This window comes from Ictidomys tridecemlineatus, chromosome 2, assembly GCF_052094955.1.
Source record: "Ictidomys tridecemlineatus isolate mIctTri1 chromosome 2, mIctTri1.hap1, whole genome shotgun sequence".
NCBI lineage: Eukaryota > Metazoa > Chordata > Mammalia > Rodentia > Sciuridae > Ictidomys > Ictidomys tridecemlineatus.
In genome coordinates this window covers 211,251,093-211,274,910 of record NC_135478.1, presented here as the reverse complement: position 1 = coordinate 211,274,910, position 23,818 = coordinate 211,251,093, and the positions used below count along the sequence as shown (strand labels likewise).

Here is a 23,818-nt window from a genome sequence, read left to right as displayed (position 1 = left end):
TTTAAAAGGGAAAGTCAAGGGCTGGGAGGCAGCTTAGTGGTAGGGCACTTGCAGAGGATGTACATGCGCAGGTTTTGAGCCCAAGTACTATAGAAATGAATAAAGAAAAGAAAAGGGGGAGTTGCTAGAAGATTCTAATAATTGAAATATTTAAGAATTAGTGTAGTATGATATGGACACTCTATTCCCACTAGTCATCATGCATGGAGGACGCAGAGAAGACACCACTTAATAGTCCACAAGGATGTGCTTCTGTGTTTTAGCAATGGAGATAAGTTTACTGGCACATATTTACTCAATGATATTTTTTTTTTCCTGCAAAAGGCAGGGAGTGAAATAACAAGATGGTGAAAGTTGTTTTAAAATATTTTTAATGACAAAGCAGTACATAATCAGAGTCTGGAAAAGGTGAAATAAAAAAATTACCTGATACTCTTTAGTCCCTCATATTGCTAAAGGAAGTTAAGAACTCACCAAAATTACATTAATTAATTCCCTTCGAGAGGTACAGTTGACATGTTGGCCACAAATTAAATGGAACTCTACGGTTCTTTCATAATTAAAACAAAATAATTCAATTCTCTAGCCTACCCACTTAAGTTATAAATGGATACATTAAAATCTTCATCGGATGATCCCCATTGGATATATCCAAAAATCACTACACACATAGCAATGCAGAAACCTTGGGAGATTTTGACATCTGATATTTCAGAGCAGGAAGCAGCTGGAAAAATCATTTATAGCTATGGGAAAAACTGAAAAGGCATTTTTAAAAGCTAAGAATAACATTTTAAAACAAGAAAAATAATAAAAGATAAAATAAATAAAAAACGCAATTCAGAGAATCATAACAGAAATTGATTGAGGAAATTAAGGCAGGTGGAACATTCTTTAGTAGGTTGGTGGTTGAGGGAGAAACGGCTGAGAGCCATGGCCTGGTAAGACACAGGGATTGGACATTTTCAAAGCCAGTTTTCCAGGTTAAAGATCAGATGTCAAGTGCTCGTCTATTTGTAGCCCTGAGGAATTGGAGGGAGGACAGGTTTGGTGTTGGAACCTGGGCGAACTGTAACTGTACCAGAGTGTCTTTTGGGTTGGAAAGTCCTTTTATCAAATGAAGATGACTGTTTATGCAGTGCTGGAAAACATTAAAGAGAAAAGATCCAGTAATACAGTTAATCCTTTGGTACACTAAACAAAGAAAATAAGCATTGTATGTTGTAAGCAAGCATTAGAATGAGTTTTAGGATTTATTTATGACAAACTATATTGAATAAATTACATTGAAAAAGAAAAAATAGGTGAAGAGGTCAGATATATCATGTGGAAAATTGGACAAGCTTTACATTGTGTAGACTTGCCCAGGGACCAGAAGGCTTTTCAGGCAGCAATTTCTCAGCTCCTCTTCCACCTTACTTACACCCTCTGTAACAATGTCCCATGTCATATTCTTTCATGACCAAGTACATGCAGCCAAGAGAATGCTCAATCAGTAAAAAGCCATATTTACAATGGAGGGAAATTCTATGTTGTTTCATTCACCCTTACCTAACTACCTCCCTAGCACACCATAGTGTGGTCAGGGGAAATGCCGTCATGTCCTAGTACTTTTCTGTGAACCAGAGAGAGTAGAGCATACCTATTTTATAATGTTCTAACCTGTCTGGAGGCTGTCTGATTGGTCTCTGTGTCACCTAATGAAAAAATTCATATATTCCAAAGAGGCACAACTGGGATCTTAAACTATGGAAAGTCACAGGAAACAGTAGGAATGGCTCATGGAAACCACACGAGAAATCAAGGAATATAATTATAGAGCTAACGTCCAAAGAAGAAGCAGAAATACAACCCTTAGGAAAATAAGACTTTTAAAAGCAGCTCTGTATACTGGGGAATTGGGGAAAAGCCAATAAATAGGCACCAGGGGAAATGCATACCCAGAAAAGTCCTAAAAGTTAAGCTTTCATGCATTTTGGACACATTCTGATAATTGATGAAGGTGTTGCCCTGCACTCAGCCAGTGTGCAAGATGGCTGGTTTTTCAAATGCCCAATTTTCAACAAAAGATTATAAGGTATACAAAGAAACAGGAAAACATGGCTCATTCCAAGAAACATGCAAACACACTTACACACACACACACACACACACACACACACATACACACACACCCCACATCTACAAACCATCTCTGAAAAAAACTAGCAAAATCTTCTGCTACATGTATAAAAATTTCTAATTACGATAAATAACAAGTATCTAGTATTTTACTTCTTTCTTCTTATACCATATCTCATCTAGCCCTATGTTATATATATTACACTATACTATACATACGTATAATAATATGTAAGACCATAGTATAGAATAGATATTATTATTCACAAAGTTCAATTATTAACTTATTTGCCCAACATTATGAAACTAGAACTCAGGTCTTGTGATTCCTAATCTAATGCTCTTTCTACTGTACCATACCATAGAAAACAGCCCCACTTTGCTTTGGCCATACTGTTTAAAAAGCTGTGTGTTCTCTGAGTATATGTGATACTCCAAGTATCCTATTTAAAGAACAGTGAGAGAAAATGAGGTGGGGAAGATCTGGGAACACCGTCCTTTGGAAAGCCAGAATCTTGATGTACGTGCTTTGTCCAGGCTTCTGGGTCCCCTCAGGCCCTAGAGTAGCAGGTCACAGCTTTTAAGAAGTGAGAACATTTCTCACTTTCCTTTAAGAGGACTAAAAGTCTATTCATTGACTTCATTTAAAACAATCAGGACCAGTCAGAAAGATGGCAAAAAACATATGAATATAACATACTCATACATATACCTTTTAAGGCCTGATCCATTTCACCGTCACTTGTTCCTGATCCTGGGCGTGAGGAAATACTGCCCTCTGGGGGCTGAAAAGACCATTCTTTTGACCACAGATAAGAGTGAAGTGCAGAATACTTCTTGGAGTAAGTAGTCTTGCCACTGGGGGGAAAAAAAAATGAACACTCTTTTTGAGATGCAAAATTACTGATGGTCATATGATCTATCCTAACGACTTCACTGGGTAACCTTTGTTAAGTCATGACGGTAGTTTATAATATGTCTCTATTAGGCTTGTCTTAAATGGTATCTGCAGCAAGCGCTGTATAGCAGCTGACATGGCTGATGGTAGTAGGTACTAGACACATAGCACAAACTCCTCTTCTATCATACAAAACACAACTTAGCACTTACTATGAACTTGGTATTGCAATAGGTGCTGGAGTGTAAAACAAGATTAGTAAGGTACAAACCCTAATCTCTGGGACTTCAGAATCAAGTGTTAATTTATAAATGGCAGTACTTTCAAGGATAGAGCAAATTAAATGTTAAGTGACTTGATCTGGACCCAACATTGGGTATATCAAATGCTTGTTTGGGGGGCACTATCCTTTTGCTCCCTTTTTTAAAGATGAGGTTGTATGATCTGGTGCCTAAATTCTGTTTGTGAGCCAATGCACAGTCCTACTGCCTGGTTCCTCTCCTATGGGATTCACCAGTTTCCTGGTTTCCTTCACCATTCTACCTATGTTGACCATCTGTAAAATATTGTAAAGTAGCTGAGCTTTGTTCTCAGTCCTTGGGTCTCATAGTTTTGGATTCTTCACTCCTACAATTGTGCCTCATTTCTACTAAGTTTGCTGTCATTAAAGAATCAAATTGATCACTTGAAATTGGCCCATACTTAAACCATTACTTTTTGGAAAAATCTTGCCTTTTAACTCAGGCCAGAGTCTTGGGGGAATAAAGGAGAATAACTCTCATGGCAGTTGTTTAGGCACAATCAGAGGGTGGAGAACATTTACTCAGTGAATTTTCCTCACTAAATATCAATGTCATGCATGAAAAGTCCCTGATTCACTAAAGGGAACAGCTTTGATCCTGCCTGACTGATAGACACACCATTCTCTTCTCCTTGACCCATGCACCCCACCCCCTAATGTAATACTCTGAAATTTGCTTAAGCTCATGACCTTTTCCTGTTATTCATTTATCAAGGCATTCATATGCCAGCACTGAGAACTTCAGGGGATCCACCATGAATGAGAGACTTGGACCTGTCCTCATACAGCTTAGCAATTTACTAGCCTATGGAATCACACACACATCATTAAAATTGTGTAAGTGACACGAAGGGGAACATAGGATACTAGAAGATCATACACTAGTAATTCCAGGACAGATCTCCATGAAGTAGTGACATTTAAGACCTGAGGGATTTATTAGCCAGTCAGAGTGGGAAAGTGGGGTGGAGGTTGGAACTGGGGGTCAGGGCGGGGGAGAATGTTCTTAGCCGAGCTTTGTGTCTCATGGTCCTAGCTGGGGGCCAAGTTTCCCTTCTGCAACTTAATGTTCTGGTTTGCTTATGGGACAAGGTAAAATATATGCATATGTATGATATCAGTTAATAAACATTTTGAAATAGAGCATTGTGCTAATCAGAGATATTGGGTGCAAATTTCAATCATCAACTCTAGCTAATCTGAATATTAAAAAGGGAGTTACTGGAAAGCTATTGATTAGTGTATAGAATTAATAAAAATCAGGAACCAGGTTCTGGACAGGAACCAAGGTAAGCTAGGTGTCAAAATATATAGGAATAGATGAGCAGAACATAGCTTGTATTATCACAATGGATGCCTGAACCGTTCCTCTGGATTCTTGTTTCTTCTTCTACTGGTGACCTGAATGTCTCTAACTGCCTCTAGCTGTTTGTGTTCCTCCCTCAAGATTCAAAGTCCCAGATTTATGAACCTACATTGTATAACTGTGCCCTCTTTAAAGGGGCAGGGTCTACTTTCTTCAAATTCCCTAGTGGAGAGGGGCCCTGCTTCTCAGTTTTAGAGTTTCTCTGAAGGCTAGGGATGAAGATCATGATTTTTAACTAACCAGCAGAAAACAAACAATTCCATTCAACAAAACTCAGCTCACCTCTTTTCAGCATATGGTCCAAAAGGAAATTTAAAATAATCTTCAGAAAGCTCAAAACTTTTATGTAGGTCCTCTAAAGCTGTAAAATATTGTAGGCCATTGAAATATTGTAGACCATTGATCGCAGGTGCTGGTACTGAACCCCTAAAATTAGAATTTTTTTTAAAACAAAGGATTTTATGGTGTTTATTAAGCATACACACACACACAATACCCAAATATTGACCATTATATCTCACAAAAATGTAAATGCCAATAAAATCTATTCGGGATAATGTAGCATACCCACTCAGAGCTTATCTTAGACATTGGCATCATTACATCCTAATCTGAAGATTTTGTACATCTGTACTATTGCGGATATTCCTTGTCCATTAGGTCATTAATACAGGCATATTATCTTTCCGTGATTTGCATATACTCTGTTATAAGCCCTAGTCCATTTGTCATAAAAAGCCTAGCAATATACCAACTGCTACAAAAATTGAAATAGATATTTTCCACTTTTGTTTATAATCTAATGCTTTAAGATGGCACTCCAGTGAAATGTTTCTGAAAATTTTAATAATATACTCTGAACGAAGCTCTAGTATAAAATATTCATTTTTCATCTGTTTATGTATATGGAATGCATATGCCTGTTCCCTCAGAGTGACTGCAGAGAAAAAGAATTGTTAACCATTTTCAGTGAATAAACTCTGCTGCAATTCAGCTCCGACTTGCTGCTGTTGCTATGTGCAAAGCAGTCCAATTGCATGTAAGTGCATGCAAATTCAAAGCATCTATCTGCCGAGTGATGATCCATTTGAAGCTCATATTTAAAACTGCTTAGTTTTTCTGTCCACAGTGTTTGAGTAGGCACGACACCCTGGTGGGCACACAATCCCCAACTTTAGCTGCTCTGGGAATACAGTCTACTTCCTGATCCCCACCCTCCCAATGTCCCAGTAGAATTTTGCATTTACACATAGCCTGCATTTTTTAATAAGACTATCCAAAGAAAGCCTACTAACATTAATGAGAAATAACATGCAAATGTTACATAATCATCCTAGGATGATTATGTTTGCATATTATTCATTTTCAGGGAAACTTAAAACCTAAAGTCTTACCTCATCATGTATAATTATTAACAGAACAATAATTATTGTAGCTACTAATATCTGTGAAGCCTTCACTATGTGGCAGGTCCTAGTAAAACATTTCATACCAAGGACTAAGAATTCATGAATTAATAAAGATATAACAGCCCTTATCCCCGTGGAATTTCCAGTCTAATATGGAAAGGAGACACTTAACAAATGACCCCACACACAATTACCATCGTTTTGAGAGTCTGACAGACAAGAACAGGGAAATCAACAGGATATAATTAACCCTCAGTCGTGAACAGTCTTGGTGAAGCCTGGTACTTAGATTCCAACACCACTGGAAACATTATTCTTTGCAGTCAGCAAAATACCATCAGTTTCTAGAAGCTATGAGCATATTGTACCTTTTAAAACAATATATAAATGACAAGGAGATACAGCTTCTAGAACTGGGTTTGCCACTAAATCATAAGGTCCATTTTAGTGCAGAGGTCTCTGTTTCTGTTGATGATTTAGGATGCATTTGGTATAAATGGACACCAGCAAATCAATCTAAGATGGCTGGGCTATCAATAAATGTGATAAACTTCTACCTTTGAAATAGGAGTGTATGACCAGGAGGCGTCTTTCCCATCAGCGCCTGCCGGGCTGCCTCGTGCTGTCTGTGCACAGAATCTCTTTCCTAAGCAAGACATGTGATCAGAAAATTATATCAATGTTAAAAATATGCCAGATGATCAAAATAGCTATAATAATTCTCTTCTTACTAGAAGTTGCCAAATATGTGGAAAGAAAAAGGAGGGGGAAACAGGCATTAAAATAAAACAATTGATATCACTCAGTGGAAAGATGATAAGCTTTATAAATAAACCCCAAATATTTTATAAAGACTTCAATTTAACATATACATTTTGTTTAATATCCAAATGATAATGTGACAGTTTTCATTAACATTTTATGTTTGTTTTTTAATCTAATGAGACTATGGACATCTCAAGGGTACAGACTATTAATGTTTTCTTAGTCTGCCTGAAACATAGCACACAGAATGGCTAACAGAGTGAATGGACATATCCAAGCATGATCCCAAAAGAAAAAACCAGAAGGACTTCTTCCATATTAAACCCTCGTCACCACCACTATGGTTACTTGTTAAGAACTCAGTAGTCCAGAGGATTTTGCACTCAGGAAATAAGAAAAAAAAAACTTTTGCATTCGAAAGGTTTATAATCTGGTGAGAAAGGGGGACAGAATAAAGGAACAAAACAATTTAGCATGTGTTGCTTTGTGAAGAATACAAACGTTGGTACTCAGATGATGACAAAGACATGTTTAGCAACTGGCCATGTGCTGGATTTCCCCACTTGAAGCAAACCTAATATATAAAATTCTTAACTTCCAAAAAAGATAAATTAGCAAGTGCTCATTTGTTTTTCATAAAAGACTCCATCATTTACAGAGATGTATAACATTGATTTAAACAGCAAGTACATTTAAAACACACTAATCTTTGCTTGCAGTCACAATGTGAAACAAGCCTGGCTGTTTTGATTTTTATGTCATTAGAAGCAGGCTCCATTATGAGTTGGCATTTGCTTAAAATTGCATAGAAAATAACAATAAACAAGCCCTCTAGGAAAAGGAGACATGCTATACTTAGTGGCATTAAGCCACAACTCCAGGCTCACCACCTGCTTAGCCTTGGGGACTAGCATTATTTCAAGTGTTTGCATGTCTTTAGGGGAAATATTTTAAGAAAAAATTTTTGAGAATTAAGTTGATGTGATTCTAAAAATATTTTTGCTTTACAAAAACTTATCTGCAGGAGTGACTGCTTAATAACGATGCCAAGACTAGCACACCGAGCATCTCTGGAAAATGAGTCCTGACCCTGAACAGAAGTCCCTTGGGTCTCTGCTGCATCCCCTGTACATAGCATATGCACCTTGGCATAAAGCAGGAGCTTGGCAAGTCCTTTAATGTACAACAGTATAGATTTGGGGGGATAACATAAAGAATAAATAATATTTGCCACTCTTTATAACCTGCACTAAAACTTGCTATCAACTGTTCCTAGCTTGAAAAAGTCTAGGTCAAGTTTTAAAATTGTTTCTTGGAAATCATGACACATGAGAGCTAATGTGGACTCATTGAACAGAGACTCTCAGGTGGATATTCCATTACGGAGACCATTCTACCATTTCTACCCTTTCCCTGTGATTCTCTGCCAGCAGGAGGGAGAGAAAATATGTGTTGAGAGGTCAGGGAAGGCTGTAATGAGATGAGAAAGGAACAACCCATTTAAATTTTGCCATTTAAAACCCATATATTTAAGCAACTCCATAAATATAATCTAAATAGCTTTACTTTACTATAAAATAACCACATATGAACCAAACCTGCTGTGAACTTATTATTTTGTTTGTGTTTTTTATTCATTCTCATGCAAGCTCTCTATTATTTTACAACATTTACTACTGTGATTTCATTTATATCATCCTTATTTTTTTCTCAATTGATGCTTGATTTAAATTATATCACAACTGGGAAGATGACAGTGGTGGTGGACAGTGGTGGTAGCTGAATAGTTTTTGGTTCTTTCAGAATCTCGTCCGCAAAATAGAGCAACCAAATAGCAAAAATGAAACTCATATTGAAATGTTTACAACAAAACTAGGTGACAAAATATCCCCTCAAAGCCCAACATACAGGTGAGACTAACAGCTGCAGCTCCTGCATGGTATCCATGTCTATGCAGGAGGAAGCCAAAGGAACCAAGTGGTGCCTGGGAGATATGAGGACGAGAATGTGAAGACACTCAAAATAGTCACAGGAAAGCACTGGGAACCACAGCTGAACACAGGACAGGTGTTCCAGCTCCATCAATGGGGGAGCACAGAGGTCCACATACGTTCTAGGAGAAGTGAAGTCATGTAAGTGAACCGCTCGCTGGGCCTCCCTCCTAGGACAGGTGACACTAAGAGAAACCAATGAGAGTAGAATAAAAATTTATTAAGAGACAAAGGAAAGATAAGGTTTCGACCAAAGGAGGAAGGGGACAAGGGACAGGAAATCTCAGGAAGGCACCACCATGGTCCCTTCTAAAAGTGTGAGAAAATTAATATCACATAAAAACGAGTAATAGTATCCAATCACATTTTATACCTACTTGTGATAAGAAAAAAGAGAAAAAGGAACAAACAACACCCCCATCATGAAAACTTGCATGTAAAACGGGTAAAATCTGTAATCTACTATTTCAAAATAAACAAAGACATTAAGACAATGACACAGAGGCTGCAGGTAGAACTCAGTGGTAGAGGGCCAGCCTTGCAGGTACAAGGCCCTGGTTTCTATCCCTAGCACCACAAGATAAAAAGAAAAAAGGAAGAACAAGAAAAAAAGAAAATGACACAAAACATTAAGGAACAAATACTATGTTGTTTGTTGTTTTTTTTTTAAATTCATAAATGAGGCAGCAGAACTCAGGAAAGAATAAGAAATATAAGGAAAAATCAATACAGAAATGAAAACTAGACAAGCAATACAACAACAAATAAATGTAAGAAATAATGGCATGAAAAACAGAAAGTGAGTCAAGGAAAAAATTTTTAAAACCAAAAAGAAATAAAGAAAGGTTAAAAATAGATTCATGAGAAAATGATAAATATTTAAGATAAAGAAGATACAACATACAAACAATAAAAGTACTTGATAAGATAAACAAAACAAGCAAATTGACAAATAATAAAAAAGTACAATTCAGGTATAAATTTTAACACTACAACAGATTGTTATCAACACACAAGAACTCAGGAAATATTGTTCCTTTGCCTTTTCAATTTCTAGTAGAGAATAAATTTAGACAACAAAACAACAAGACCCATATTGATGTAGGGTCTAATGATGAGTATTAAGTATGTACATATTTGAGAACTAAAACAAAAAAAGAGTTAAAAGAAGAAAGTATATAAGGATACTATGCTCTGATAGTATAGTTATAACCATGAATAATGGAGGAAGATCATTTGTTTAAAATTGGTAACTGTTTTTGGTTTTCCTAACAAGATCTGATAGTATTGTTATTCTGAGTCATTGAATGGGACTTTGTAATTCCATCATGTCCTATGTCTTTGAAAAGCAGGATTTTCTGTGCATTTGAATAGGAAATATTCATTTGAACTCAAGAAATATTTTATCTTTCCACAGAAAAGTTCTAGAAACAATGAACACCTGATAGCTCTGAGCATCTCAAATGCAATGTGTTCCTGTGCCACCATTTCCCACTTAAAGAAACCCAGAATTCTCAGAGAAGAGACTAATTCAAGGTCTGAGTCAGGTAGACTACACGATAGTATGAAATGTCTTGTCACATCAGATTGCAAGATGGCTATCAAAAACTACATGGGCCAAGTTAAAAGGACATGAGAGCCAACTTGGAAGAGACTCCACTAGCCAAAGGTAGGATAATTTGTGTTTCAATAAAGATTAAAAACGTAGTGGATAAATGGCCTTCAAAGATGCATAAATTCAAATTATAATGATTACCAATGATACTTTAAAATTAATTGATCACCTCCAGAGAATAAGAGGAAACCAATCTATTATCTTAAACAAATTAAAAAAATTAAAAAAAAAAAGCTTTGAGACTGCTGATCCTATGTCAACTGTACCATTTTCCCAAGTGGCAGATGAGAGAAGCCTCTCTTGCTGGTATTATTCCATCTAATAAATGAAAATGAAATCATGGAATTCTAAAATCGTCATTTTTCAATTCCCCAGGATTTTAAAAAAATCCTAGATATTGAGCAACAATAACTATTAACATCACAAAAAGAGAATACCAGGTAGCATGAGCCCTTTAATGAAAGAATAGAGAACCTCTTATTGCCTTGCTAAAGAAACGGGCCTTGAGTTGGACAAACTTCTGGATCCAGCTGTCAATTTGCAGGAAATCTAGGGGCAGGAGACCATGATGAATGGTACCATAAGAAGCCAACCAGCAAACCCCAAAGTGTGGAAAACCTTACGGATCAGACGGAGTTCTTTAACAGATAATTGTCAAGAAAACAAAGGAATGGGTGGAGAACCTGTCATTAAAAGATATTAATATTCATTTGAAAACAGAAAAGACCAAACTGTTGGCATAATTACAGCCATCTTCCTCTCCCCACCCTCACTTTATGAATACTCCATAAATTTAATCTAAATAGCTTTACATTACTATAAAATAACTACATATGAACCACACCTGCTATGAACTTATTATTTTGTGTTTTTTATTCATTCTCATGAAAAATGGCTATTATTTTACCCTGCATCACTCTGAGCTAGTACAAAACACAACATTCACTATTGTGATTTCGTTTATATCATCCTGATTTTTTTCCTCAATCGATGCTTGATTTAAATTATATCACAACTGGAAAGAAAACAGGGGCAGTGGCAGTTCTTATTCTGTTCTTACTCTCAAGAAATAGAAACTAGCCCAAGAAAAAAACTTACTGGCCTGGAGACGTGCTGGTTTCTCTGTTCTCTCTTTGGGAGAGAAAAGATCTGCCGGTCTCTGTTCGCAAGGGACAGAAACTTGCCTTCTGCAAAATCAGGAGATGCTTGCTATACCAGTCACAAAGGTTCAACCCACCCCCAACAGGCAGCTATGATTCTGACCTGTAAAAAATGCTCAAGGTGGGGGGGTTACTGCTGCTCTCCCTCTTGCTGCTCTCTCTGCACAAGACAGCCTGTATAGTTGGTGCGCCTGTGGTCAGTTCTGCTCCACTTTTCTTTCACAAAGTAGAATCCAAGAAGAAATATAAGGAGTTGGTATGGTCAAAGTCAGGGTGGTAATGACGTTTGGAGGGAGCAGGAGTAGGATGGGGTGGAGGAGGGACTTCTGGAGTGACTGGCAAAGTTCCATGTCTCAGCCTGGGCCGTCTCAACACAATGGAGTTTGCCTTAGAATAATCCTTACATTTGCTTTGTGTTTTTTTAATCGTATAATAAAAGAGGTTACACAAATGCACTGTACCATGATAACAGGAGTTGAATAAGATGTGGGCAGAATATTGGAATGTGAGGAAAAACAAGAATGTCACTGTTGTTCTTACCTGGTAAAATCTTATGATTGAGAAAATATGTGGTGTCTTCCTGTGCTCATAATATTTACTCTAGCACTGCCTTGCTCTAGTGGTTAAAATATAATAATAACACAGAGCACTTTTGAAGTGTCAGGAAATTTATATCCATTAACTCTTCTAATCATTTTAACAACCTAGCTCTTTATCACCATTATCTCTGTGGATAAGAAAACTAAGCATCAGAAAAGATGTATGATTTGCCCAAGGGGCAGTGTTCTAAATTATACTACCTCCTATCCATTCATCCATTGAGTATAAACTGAGCACCTACCATGTGCCTGGCTATGTACTACTACTACTAGGTACTAAATAATCAGAATACAAGAACAAACATAATTAGAAAGCAAATAATATAATATGTTAGAGGGTAGTATGGAGGTTTTTGGTGTTTTTTTTTTGTTTGTTTGTTTGTTTTAAGTATTACAGGAAAAGGGGATTAGGGAGACCCAGGAAGGGGACAGAGTGTGGGTTGCAGGTTGCGGTACTAATTATTTTGTCAGGGCAGGAGTGTTGGTGAGTTAGAGAAATAAGACAGCAGTGTGCGTGGGGCTGAGGTGGGGAGAGGAGGAGGAGGAATGGGATCAAAGACACCCAGAGGACCAGGCCATGCAGAGCCTTGCAGGAAACCAAAGACAAGGTAGGCGGCTTCGGGTATCTGATCAGAGGGCACTCGCGGCCTGACTTAGGTTTGTAACCGACCACTGTGTTCTGTGTTCTGTGTTTGTGAACAGCAAAGGCCAACATGGAGAGACCACCTGGGAGGTGACCACAGTGATCAGTAGATACAGGATGGCAGAGCACACCAGGGCAGCAGCTGTATAGCTGGGAAGAAGAGTCTAGATTCCAGATACAATCCGAAAGTAGAGTCCATGGGACTTCCTGGGATAATAGACTGGATACCAGGTAGGAGAGGAAGGACCACAAAGTTTCTGTCCTGATACCTGAAAATAAGAAGTTACCATCAATTAGGGTGGGGAAGGTTATAGATGACTTAGGGAAAAGGTCAGGGTTTCAGTTTTGGAGGAAGTGAGAGTAGATAAGGAAAAGAAGGGAAGAGAAAGGGGCAGAGGAATCCTGAGGTGCACTAGTATTAAGTTGGGGAGGAAAAAAATAGACAAGGAGACTGAGAGAGGACAGCCAGGAAGGTAGGAGGAAAGCCAAGATTGAATCAAGTGGCTCAGATAAGAAATCTGTCCCTATAAAAACAAATTGATCATGAGAAGGAATATGGTATGGATTTTGGGAAGAACAGAGAGTAGATATAGTCTCCCACTCAGCGAATAATGGGGAATGAGGAGTCAAAACAAAACTCGGGGTGGGGGGAGGATTCTAGTGTGTCACCTCACTCATCCCTCCTTCCTTTGTCCACTCATTGGTTCAGCAAATATTTATCAACACCCTGTAGAGGTCAAACAACCACACCAGGAACTGGGACTCCATCTAGAACCAAGATGCCTATCTCAACTCAAGTCAGCGCATGAGATGGCCGAGAGGCTGGGAACTGGGGTGCGCTGTGGTAAGGGCTAAGTAGGGGGTGATGTAATAATTAGAAAAGGGGGACACACTGAGAACAGGCCCCACGGAGGGCTGGGGAACACCTGAGATGGTAATTCAGCATACCCTGTGGAGCCAAATAAGTCTTTTTCATGACAAAAGAAAAGTTGAAAGTGAAATAGTGAACAGTCATGAGGATCCTGAGTTCAAATGGAACATCTTCATGGAACAGGGAAAACTCTGGGGACGAACTTTATTCTCCCAGGATTCACACTGGTTTGTCCACACTGAGAAATGCACCTAAATAAAAGAAAGAATATTTTGGGGGGATCAAAATAGGATTTCTGAAGCTTTGTAATCTTGGGCAAGCAGCCTTCCTTCCTGAGCTGAGTGGCTGCAGAGCTCTGAAAGGAAGGGGTGTTTGGAGGAGGGAGGTGCCCAGAGCTCTGTCCCTGCAGAGTCACGTTCTCACTGGCCTCAGACAGATAGGTACCTTATAGGACTGAACTGGCCTTATATGCTCTACACACACATTTGCCCTCAAACCACTGTTCACTTGCTATTTTCCCCCTGGAGAAGTGGCTTTGGTGACTTGGCCTACCATGGGAGTAGATGTCCCCTACAGAGTTTGGAGGAGCTGAAGAGACTGAAGTACAGAAAGTCATTCTGCTTCTTCTAGAAGGCAAAGGCTTGGTCATAACAATTCTGGAGGGAAAAAAATATTGTCTAAGTCAGCACAGCTTCTGTACTTTCCAGAGAGCTGACCTTGCAAAAGGGGGCTGGGTACTACCAGGGAGGGGGCTGAAACAACCTCACTGGGTAGCATTTGTAAGACACCTTTTTCAGCCTTAAGAAAAAAAGCTGTGAATTTGTTTAAAAAATAAAATCTAAAGAGAAAAATTGTGTTTAAGAAGTAAGGTTGATTAAAATTATATTTACAGTTCTCCAAGAATCTTTTAGAGATGTTCAAATTAACGTGCTTTGGGAATCATTCTGAAAAGTAAATACCATTTAAGATAGAGAGGGAGGAAAAATAAAGCAATAAAGGATTGTAAGAGCAAGGAATGAGAAAATTGAATATCTTATTTATTAAATTATCTAAATTTAATAATATCTTTGATTCATTTTCAGTTTGGAACAATAAGCAATAATTTTCCTTCATTGGGTGTGGTGAGGCATGTCTGAAATTCCAGCTACTGAGAAGACTGAGACAGGAGGATTTTAAGTTTGAGGCCAGCTTGAACAACTTAATGAAACCAGGTCTCAAAATAAAAAGGGATAGGGATATAGCTCAGAGGTAGAACACTCCCAAGTTCAATCACCAGTACCACACACACATACACAAGGTAGAATCCTACCCATTCTACTGCTGATGGACATTTGAATTTTCAGTTTAGGACTACTGTGAACAATGCTATTATAAAAATCTTTGTACCTATCTTTTGATGTACATGTCTCTTTTTCTGATATATAGATATATATCTCTAAATACTCAGGAATATCATGGTTGTTGCATAATGTATGTATGTGAATGTGTGTGTGTTATTCAATTTCAGTAAGAAAGGCCCAATTATTTTCTAAAGCATACCAATTAACCTCCCATAAATTGGCTTATAAAAATTATAATTGTCCCATGTTAAGTCTGTCCGTATAGTTTTAGTATCTTTTCATGTGTGCATAGGTTTGTTTCTGGACTCTTACTCAGTCTATTAGTTTATTTTATGATACCAGTATTTCCATGTAAATATTAAGATGATATGAATTTCCAAAAAGAATTTATAGGGATTTTTTTTACTGGATTGCATTGAATTTATAGTTTTATTTGGAGAGAGCTGACATTTGTATGTTATTGATTCTTGCAGTTTATGAACATGATCTTCCCTACAATTATTTAGTTTTTCAAATTTCCTAAATAATATGTTTGATATCTTTCTGTGTGAAAGCATTACTTATCCTTTATTAGATTTATCCTTAAATATTTGATTTTTGAACACTGTTGAAAGTATGTTTAAATTTTTAAAAATACCTTTAAAATCATTGCAATTTTATTGAAGTTCAATAAATAATACTAATATTATATATCATAGCTTTGTCAAGTGCATTTATTAACTGTTACAAACTTTACACTATTTATTACTTATTCATGCTTTATCACTCTGGCTACTGTTGCTGACACAAGGTTGAATTATTTATTTTTCTACTTCTGCCCCCAGTTAAGATTAAAAATCGTACATTTATTAATCTTTTAGGATATCATAGAGGTTAAAATGTATTCTTGACACATCTCGGTGTAACAGACTGATATTAATTATTATATTTACCTTCCTAAACTTCAGATGCCAGGATTCTAGGGCATTTCATCTCCTCTTATAATGTTCTTGACTTTTGTAATTGTTGTATGTTTTCATTTTTATATTTTAATGTCATATATTCTAATTCTATTTATAACCAACGACATATATAGTCAACATCTCTTTTGACTCACTAACATATTTTCATTTTCTCTTGCTCTTTATTCTTTCCTGTGTCTCTAAATTTTAGATCATTTTCATGCTGCCTAAAGAAAATTCCCTATAGTCTCCTTTTTTGTAGGTTTTCTGTGACAAATTCTCTGTTCCTTTGTCTAGAAATATCTTTGATTCATTTTCAGTTTGGAACAATAAGCAATAATTTTTCCTTCATCACTTTTTTCTCTGTCTTCTAACTTGCATGATTTCTTTTGGAAAATCACCTGTCAGCCTAATATTACTCCTTGAAAAGCAGTCTCCCCCCAACCCCCACCAATTGTTTTTTAGATGATTTTCTTTTAGTTCAATATGATTTCACAACAAATGTGTACTAAATTGAGTTTTAAAGATTTCTTCAATCTGATTAATGACTTTCATCAGGATTATAACATTTCATCACTTGCCTCTGAAATCTGGCTTCTGTTCCATTTTTTCTCTTCTTTCTTTTTAGGGTTCAATAACACGTTAGACCTTCTTGTTTACTTTGTGAATCTTCCCCTTTTCACAGTATTGTTTATCATCTAAGATTTATTTTTCCTACTAATTTTCCTGTCCACTAATTCGAAGGTGTGTCTAATTGGGTTTTAATCTTAGTTATTGTTTCCCCCTTCTCATAGGCTTTATAATTCCATATAGTTGTTTTTTTTAATCATCTCTAATTTTTGATTAAATTTCCAGTATAATCCTGTACCTTGGATATTTAAGTACAAACATATTAAAAATTGGGTTTAAGAATCAATACTTGGAAATTTCAAAATGTGTGTTTGATTCCACCAATATCTAGAAGATCTGTAGGCCTATTTCCATTACCTGTTAATTGTTATTTTTAGTTCATGTTTTCTCGTCTCCTTGTATGTTTTGTTATTTTTTATTGTGAACTAGACATAATATTGTCAAAATTGCTTATGAAAATCTTTCTCTGTTGGATATCTGGAAACATCTTGTTGGAGACAAACAAATGGAATTTCAGGAATTAGAGTACTTAAACTGTTGTTCCCATGAAGCCCCAAATACTTCTTGTTCACCCCCACTTGCAAGGTTGCAGCCCTTCACTCACCAACCCAAAGCAAGCACACCTGATTTTTGTATTTCCACAAGATGTCAGAAGTGTTACTTCAGCTTCAATCCCGCCTATCTCTGGTACCAGGCTCATCTCTCAGGATCATTTTCCCTGAATTCCTGGTCAGATAATTTTCTACTTGTCTCTTTGCTCTCTGATCAATCTTCCAGTAGATTTTTTTTATCTTGTTTTTTTAGTAGTCTTCAGAGGGGATTGGTCCAAAGTGCTAAATCTGCCATTGGTAGAAGTCCAATGAGCCACTTTTCATGGATTTGAAGGTTCTTGGTGATACTGAGATATGATGAGCCCCCAAAGTAGAGCTGCTATTCTTGAACATAAAAAGTACAGCGAAAGGTCTGAACTCTTCCCCACTTCCTGCCAATCATCACCATCACCATCACTATAGCAACAACTAACATTTATTTTAAAATCAATAATTTACAAAAGAGTTTAATACAAAGATATTGTCAAGTAGATATCTCTATTTTGCAGAAGGAAATGGTACTGCATAGCAGAAAAGTGACTTTTTTAAGATTACCCAGTACAAGAATACCACAGAGTGCATTTTTCCTCCTGAGTCAAAGAGCCAATAGTCAAATGGAGATAGAAACAAGCATAGACAAAAAACACGTAACAAACATATTCTCAATCATTTAGTTATAACATGTGCTATGTGTCTACCAAGGACTAAGACTGGATTCTAAAAGTCATACAATATCTTTGAGCTGGCCTCATTATTCTGTAATTACACCTTGACACACTGTGGCCAAGGAAGAAGCAGAATATTAGATGAGAGGCGTTGTGCTCCAAAACCTCATTACATGGTGAGTTTTGAGGTGGGATTGAGGAGCAGAGAGAGAATGCAATCTTAAGTGGGATGTATGTTCCGGAGAAACAGAACCTCAGGGAAGATATTACAGATGGGAATTTCTGCTTTTTACATCACTTACTTAATAATTCTCAAAGGAAAATAGGAACACATTAAATCTACAGATAAGATACCAAAAAAGAAAAAAAAGTCTACATTTTTCCCTTTTAGACAACTTATCACTTGTTTATTTTGGCAGAGAAAGTTGTAATTCCTTTATCAATTCCACTAGAACACTACAAAGTGGAACAAGGAAAATAGCATCTCCTTAGAACTGCAGTGAGGAATACATAAATAATCAAGTGAAAGCCCTATCTAAATTATAAATGCTGTATACAGGCAATTATGTTCCCTTAACATAACACTGTAACGTTTCACTGAACCTTCTGTTGCAATCATTAAAAAGTATGTTGCTTATTTTGTGGTATTATCCCTGCAGTGCAAAGACTAATCATCTGGGAGATCTCCTACATTTTGATAAATATTTGCAAATTTCAAAATAGAATTGAATTCATAATTTTTATGAATAATTTTTTGAAGTTTTCATTTTTTTCCATATTTTTTGGTACACTATAGTTGCATGTAATGGTGAAATTTGTTGAAATTCATAATCTTTAAAAGAAAAGTGAGGCATCCAAAATCAGATAAATGTACCCATATATAGGACAACAATTCAGTATGACATTTAGACTGATTTCTCAAGTAAATTGTCAATTCTTGGAGAATCTGATTGGCTTTTCTGTAAAATCACCCTGTTACATTGTAACTCCATCTATACTACCAGCCTGACAGGCAAAGGCACCCAACCTCTTGGGCATTGTTATCAGTATGGATCAGTATCCGCCAATCCTGACACCTGTCACAACAGACATTTCAGTTCAATACGGAGCTCTGGATGACCTGGATTACAGATGCTAAACAGCTTCTCAGTGAGAGCATTGCAGGTACAGAGTAATCTGGCATGTGAAAAGTTCGTGAGACTTTTTGACCCCGGGTGATCTATGTCACCTGCTTCTTCTCCCCCATCTATCACCATCTAGGTAGCCCCTTCTACTTTCATGTTTCTTATCACACCCTCTCACTCTTTGGGTTTCTCCATACTGTTTGCTAATCTTATATTAAAATTTTAAGAGATGAATCACAGTTAAGAGCAGAGTGTGGGTTTTGCCATTTGTGCTTCCCAGTCCCCAACTCCAGGTATCTTAGTGCCCTTGACCAGAGAAAAACTGTCTTTAATGAGGCCTGCAAGTTTTCTCACAGATAAATAAAGCATGGCATACCCATTTGCAGAAGGGTGCCACCAAACAATGATACGTGCTTCTGCCTGTCTATGTGGTAGGACAACCTAACTGGGAAAGAACTGGATCTGGTTGTCAGGCACAGGCTTATCAGGAAGGAGTAAAGGTGGTCAGGATTTTGTGGTCTGGAGATCTGAACTCTGGACACCCATGTTCCAGATGGAGATTCAAGAACTTGTATTCGAAAGGCTAAGCTCTTTGAAGCGTCAAGCCATACCATCTAAGGAGGCCAGGGCTGATGAGGAGACTTAGACTAACCTGGGAAGACCTGAATTTCCCAGCCCTGCAATTGACAGAGGGTAATGGGTTCTCCAAGTGCAAGAGGGTTTACCTGTTCACCTCTGTTGGCTTCCCAGAGTTTCACAAGATTGAAGGGGCAGAGTAGAAAAAAACTACTACAAGTAGAGAAGATACAAAAAATGCCAGAGTCACTGGCTTAAAATAGAAAATTTAGAATATTACACAAGGAACAACCCCAAGATAACTGTGGTGGCTGGGAGACCACAGGCCCTTCTGTAATTTTCCAGAATATTGTTAAGTCTTAGAATTCTTAATTTAAAATGATTATGGGGAGGGATCCCCATTTCTAATGACTAATATTTGATCTCCCACAAATCCTGGTAGATGCAAATAATTCTAGACTTCATTCATTTTGGACAAATAAGCATGCATTTCCCACACTCAAAATGTTTACAGTGTACCCACCCACTGTGCTTCCAAGACCCAGCATCCTCCAAGGAGGCCTTGCTCTTGCCCTGCCACAGGGGTCTGTACAAGTGTTCTAATAGGACCTGTGTGGCGTGGCTTGAAAAGTGGGACGAGTGAATTATCCTGTTTTCAGCAATATGAATTAAAGAGACAGAGGAAGTTGCTGCAAGTGTGGGCACAGAACCAAGAGGTCGTAGAGAGTCGGCTGGACCATGATGAGAGAGCACGTATGTGGAAGGAAGGCTGGGAGTGGAAGGTGGAGGAGGCCCGCCAGCCGAGAGGAGATCAAGAATACACAGGACATAAACGCAGAGACACTGCTTCCTGCCCCCAGAACGCCCGACAACTAGTATGGCTTAGAATAGAATGCATAGCTCTGTCTGTGTGTGGCATAGCCTGAGCCTTTCTGTTGGAAGAGACCAGTAATCAGTCTGGTGCTTTGGGCCACTGCCTGTGGCTCTGACTCTGGAAGATGCTGTAATTATCTGAACAGACCGGGCTTAAGGAAACACAAGCACAGAGTTGACAATGAAAACAAAAGTTCTGCCACGGCTGCAACTGCAACTTTTTAAGTCTCTCTGCATTCCCAGATCACCACAGAAAAACAATTACAAAAGAAAAATGAGCAACCTAATCTGCATATAGGGCCCATTTTATATTTGACACTCTCGCGCATGCTGATTTCTTAAGTTCCCAGAGAATTGAGTTAGAACCAAGTTACGTGACTGATTTACATAGTACTATGTGATAAAAATGGAAGTGAGATCAGTAGGAGTAGAGGAAAGGGACCAGGGGAAGAAGGGGAGGTGGAGGGGACATATTGGGGAGTGATACTGGTCAAATTATATGGTGTATTAGTCATTACGTGTATGTGCAAATGTATATTAGCAAATTCCACTATTATGTACAACTATAATGGTCCTCTAGAAATATGGAAGAAAAAAACAGTACTGTCATAGAACACAGATTCTTTGAATGGACTCCCTTTTCAGGCTCAGCTCCACAATATTCAAAATTATATCCCAGTGAGAGAGCAAGTTTTCTCTTGAAATACATATTTTTCTGCATCAATTTTATTGTAGTGTTTTTCTATTCTCACAAAATAGAAGAACTGAGTGTCAGAGTTTGGATATTCTGTTTTTTAGAATCAGTATCTACTCTTAAAGATGTACAAAGAGCAGGAAAAAGTCCTGTCTTTGGCTCACACGGGTAAGAAAATAATTTGGGGGGAATTCATTCATCCCCAAATATCAAATCCTCTTTCTGCCTGACACCACATAGGGCTCAGTTGCCACTTCACCCCTTCAGTCCCTCCCTTACCACTGGTGTTTTTCTGGCTGAAAGTTTGGCCCATAATTTAGCAAAGTAGTTTCTGTCTGTGGGATCCCGGAAGTCAAATATATTCGAAGCAGTAGACTTCCTGGGAGCGTCTTCAGATTCCAGGTGGGATGTCTGAACATCTGGCAGGAAAAAAGTAAGATTTAAAATAAAAGGCACAAAATAGGATAAGAGAACTTTCTGAAGCAACAGAAATGTTTACATTTGTATTTGCCCAAACACAAGATATTATATAAAGTTCAACTAGAAAATAAAGTTAAAATGTATATTTATAATAAAGCAATAATTAATAAAATTAATAATAAAGTCTGTTGGTAACATGTAGGAGTCATATCCTGGGAGTACACCTAATACTCAATCAATGTAGGTTTATGAATGGAATTTAGGACATAGAACATGTCAAAAACACTGGCTTCTAGATACTTAATGGAAAAGTCACCCATATAATTACTTTCTTTTTTTTTCTAAAAAAAGTAACATTTTAATGAGCATCAAAATTAAAAACATAGTAAGATCAAGTTCTGGCAGCAAAGATGCAGCAATAGAAATATGTTAATGAGTTTAGTTTACTCTGTATATGGAGGAGGTCAGTGAAGAATGATCTCAGATATATTGTAATTCACAATTTAAGAAGTTCTTTTATAGAATATAAAAGAATAATCTGTCAAGACTCTCCAAATAGAAAATTTAAAATGTCCCATAAAACATCTTACTTTTCCTCATATCTTTGTTGAGCTATAATTTCTTTTTTTTTCTTTTTTAATTTTGTTTTAATTAGTAACACATGACAGTACAATGATCTTGACATATCACACATTTGAATCAGATGGGGTATAATTTCTCATTTTTCTGAGTGTACAGGTTGCAGAATTACATTGGCCATGCAGTCACGTATACACCCACAGCAATAATAATGTCTATTTTATTCTGCTGTCCTTCCATTCCCCCCTCCCCTCCCCTCCCATCACTTCTCTCTACCCAATCTAATATGACATACTTTTTTTTCTTTTTCCTCACTTCATCATACATGTATTCTGTATAACCATGAGGGTCTCTTTCCATCTTCCGTGCAATTCCCCTTCTCCCTCCTTTTCCCTCCCACTTCTCTTCCTTATTTAGTGATAATCTTCTTCTCATGCTCTTCCTCCCTACCCCATTTTAAGTCACCCCCCTTATATCAGAGAAGACATTCGGCATTTGTTTTTAGGGATTGGCTAACTTCACTTAGCTTAATCTGCTCTAATGCCATCCATTTCCCTGCAAATGCCATGATCTTGTTATTTTTTAGTGCTAAGTAATACTCCATTGTGTATATATGCCACATATTTTTAATCCATTCATCCATTGAAGGGCATCTAGGTTGGTTCCACATTCTAGCTATTGTGAATTGTGCTGCTATAAACAGTGATGTGGCTGTTTCCCTGTAGTATGCTGTTTTTAGGTCTTTGGGGTATAGTCCAAGAAGAGGAATAGCTGGGCCAAATGGTAGTTCCATTCCCAGCTTTCCAAGGAATCTCCATACTGCTTTCCAAATTGGCTGCACCAATTTGCAGTCCCACCAGCAATGTATGAGTGTACATTTTTCCCCCGAATCCTCGCCAGCACTTATTGTTGTTTGACTTCATAATGGCTGCCATTCTTACTGGAATGGGATGGTATCTTAGAGTAGTTTTAATTTGCATTTCTCTGATTGCTAGAGATGGAGAGCATTTTTTCGTGTATTTGTTGATTGATTGTATATCCTTTTCTGAGAAGTGTCTGTTCAGGTCCTTGGCCCATTTGTTGTTTGGGTTATTGTTTTTTTTTGTTGTTGTTGTTGTTGTTGTTGTTGTTGAGTTCTTTATATACCCTAGAGATTAGAGCTCTATTTGATGTGTGAGGGGTAAAAATTTGTTCCCAGGATGTAGGCTCCCTATACACCTCACATATTATCTCTCTTGCTGAGAAAATACTTTTTAGTTTGAATTTGCCCCATTTGTTGATTCTTAGTTTTAACTCTTGTGTTATAGGTGTCTTATTAAGGAATTTGGGGCCTGACCCCATGTGATGGAGATTAGGGCTAACTTTTTCTTCTTTTTCTTCTAACTTTTTCTTCTAATCAAACGCAGAGTCTCTGGTTTGATTCCTAGATCCTTGATCCATTTTGAGTTAACTTTTGTGCATGGTGAAAGAGAGGAATTCAATTTCATTTTGTTGCATATGGATTTCCAGTTTTCCCAGCACCATTTGTTGAAGATGCTATCCTTTCTCCATTGCATGCTTTTAGCACCTTTGTCTAGTATAAGGTAGTTGCAATTTTGGGTTGGTCTCTGGGTCCTCTATTCTGTACCACTGCTCTACCAGCCTGTT

The 23,818-nt window shown here is 37.5% G+C and overlaps 1 protein-coding gene across 1 annotated transcript in view; it reads right to left on the bottom strand.

Annotated features, from left to right (window-relative positions):
* Positions 1-354: 354 nt before the first annotated feature.
* Lrguk (leucine rich repeats and guanylate kinase domain containing) overlaps positions 355-23,818 on the bottom strand; it is a 103,355-nt gene continuing 79,891 nt past the window's right edge. The window contains exons 16-20 of the mRNA XM_005331129.4: positions 21,452-21,591; positions 6,653-6,741; positions 4,969-5,112; positions 2,834-2,979; positions 355-1,141 (exon numbers count right to left, since the gene is read on the bottom strand). Of these exons, the coding sequence (XP_005331186.1) occupies positions 1,011-1,141; positions 2,834-2,979; positions 4,969-5,112; positions 6,653-6,741; positions 21,452-21,591 (650 nt within the window). The 3' untranslated portion in view covers positions 355-1,010. The remainder of the gene's footprint in view (positions 1,142-2,833; positions 2,980-4,968; positions 5,113-6,652; positions 6,742-21,451; positions 21,592-23,818) is intronic.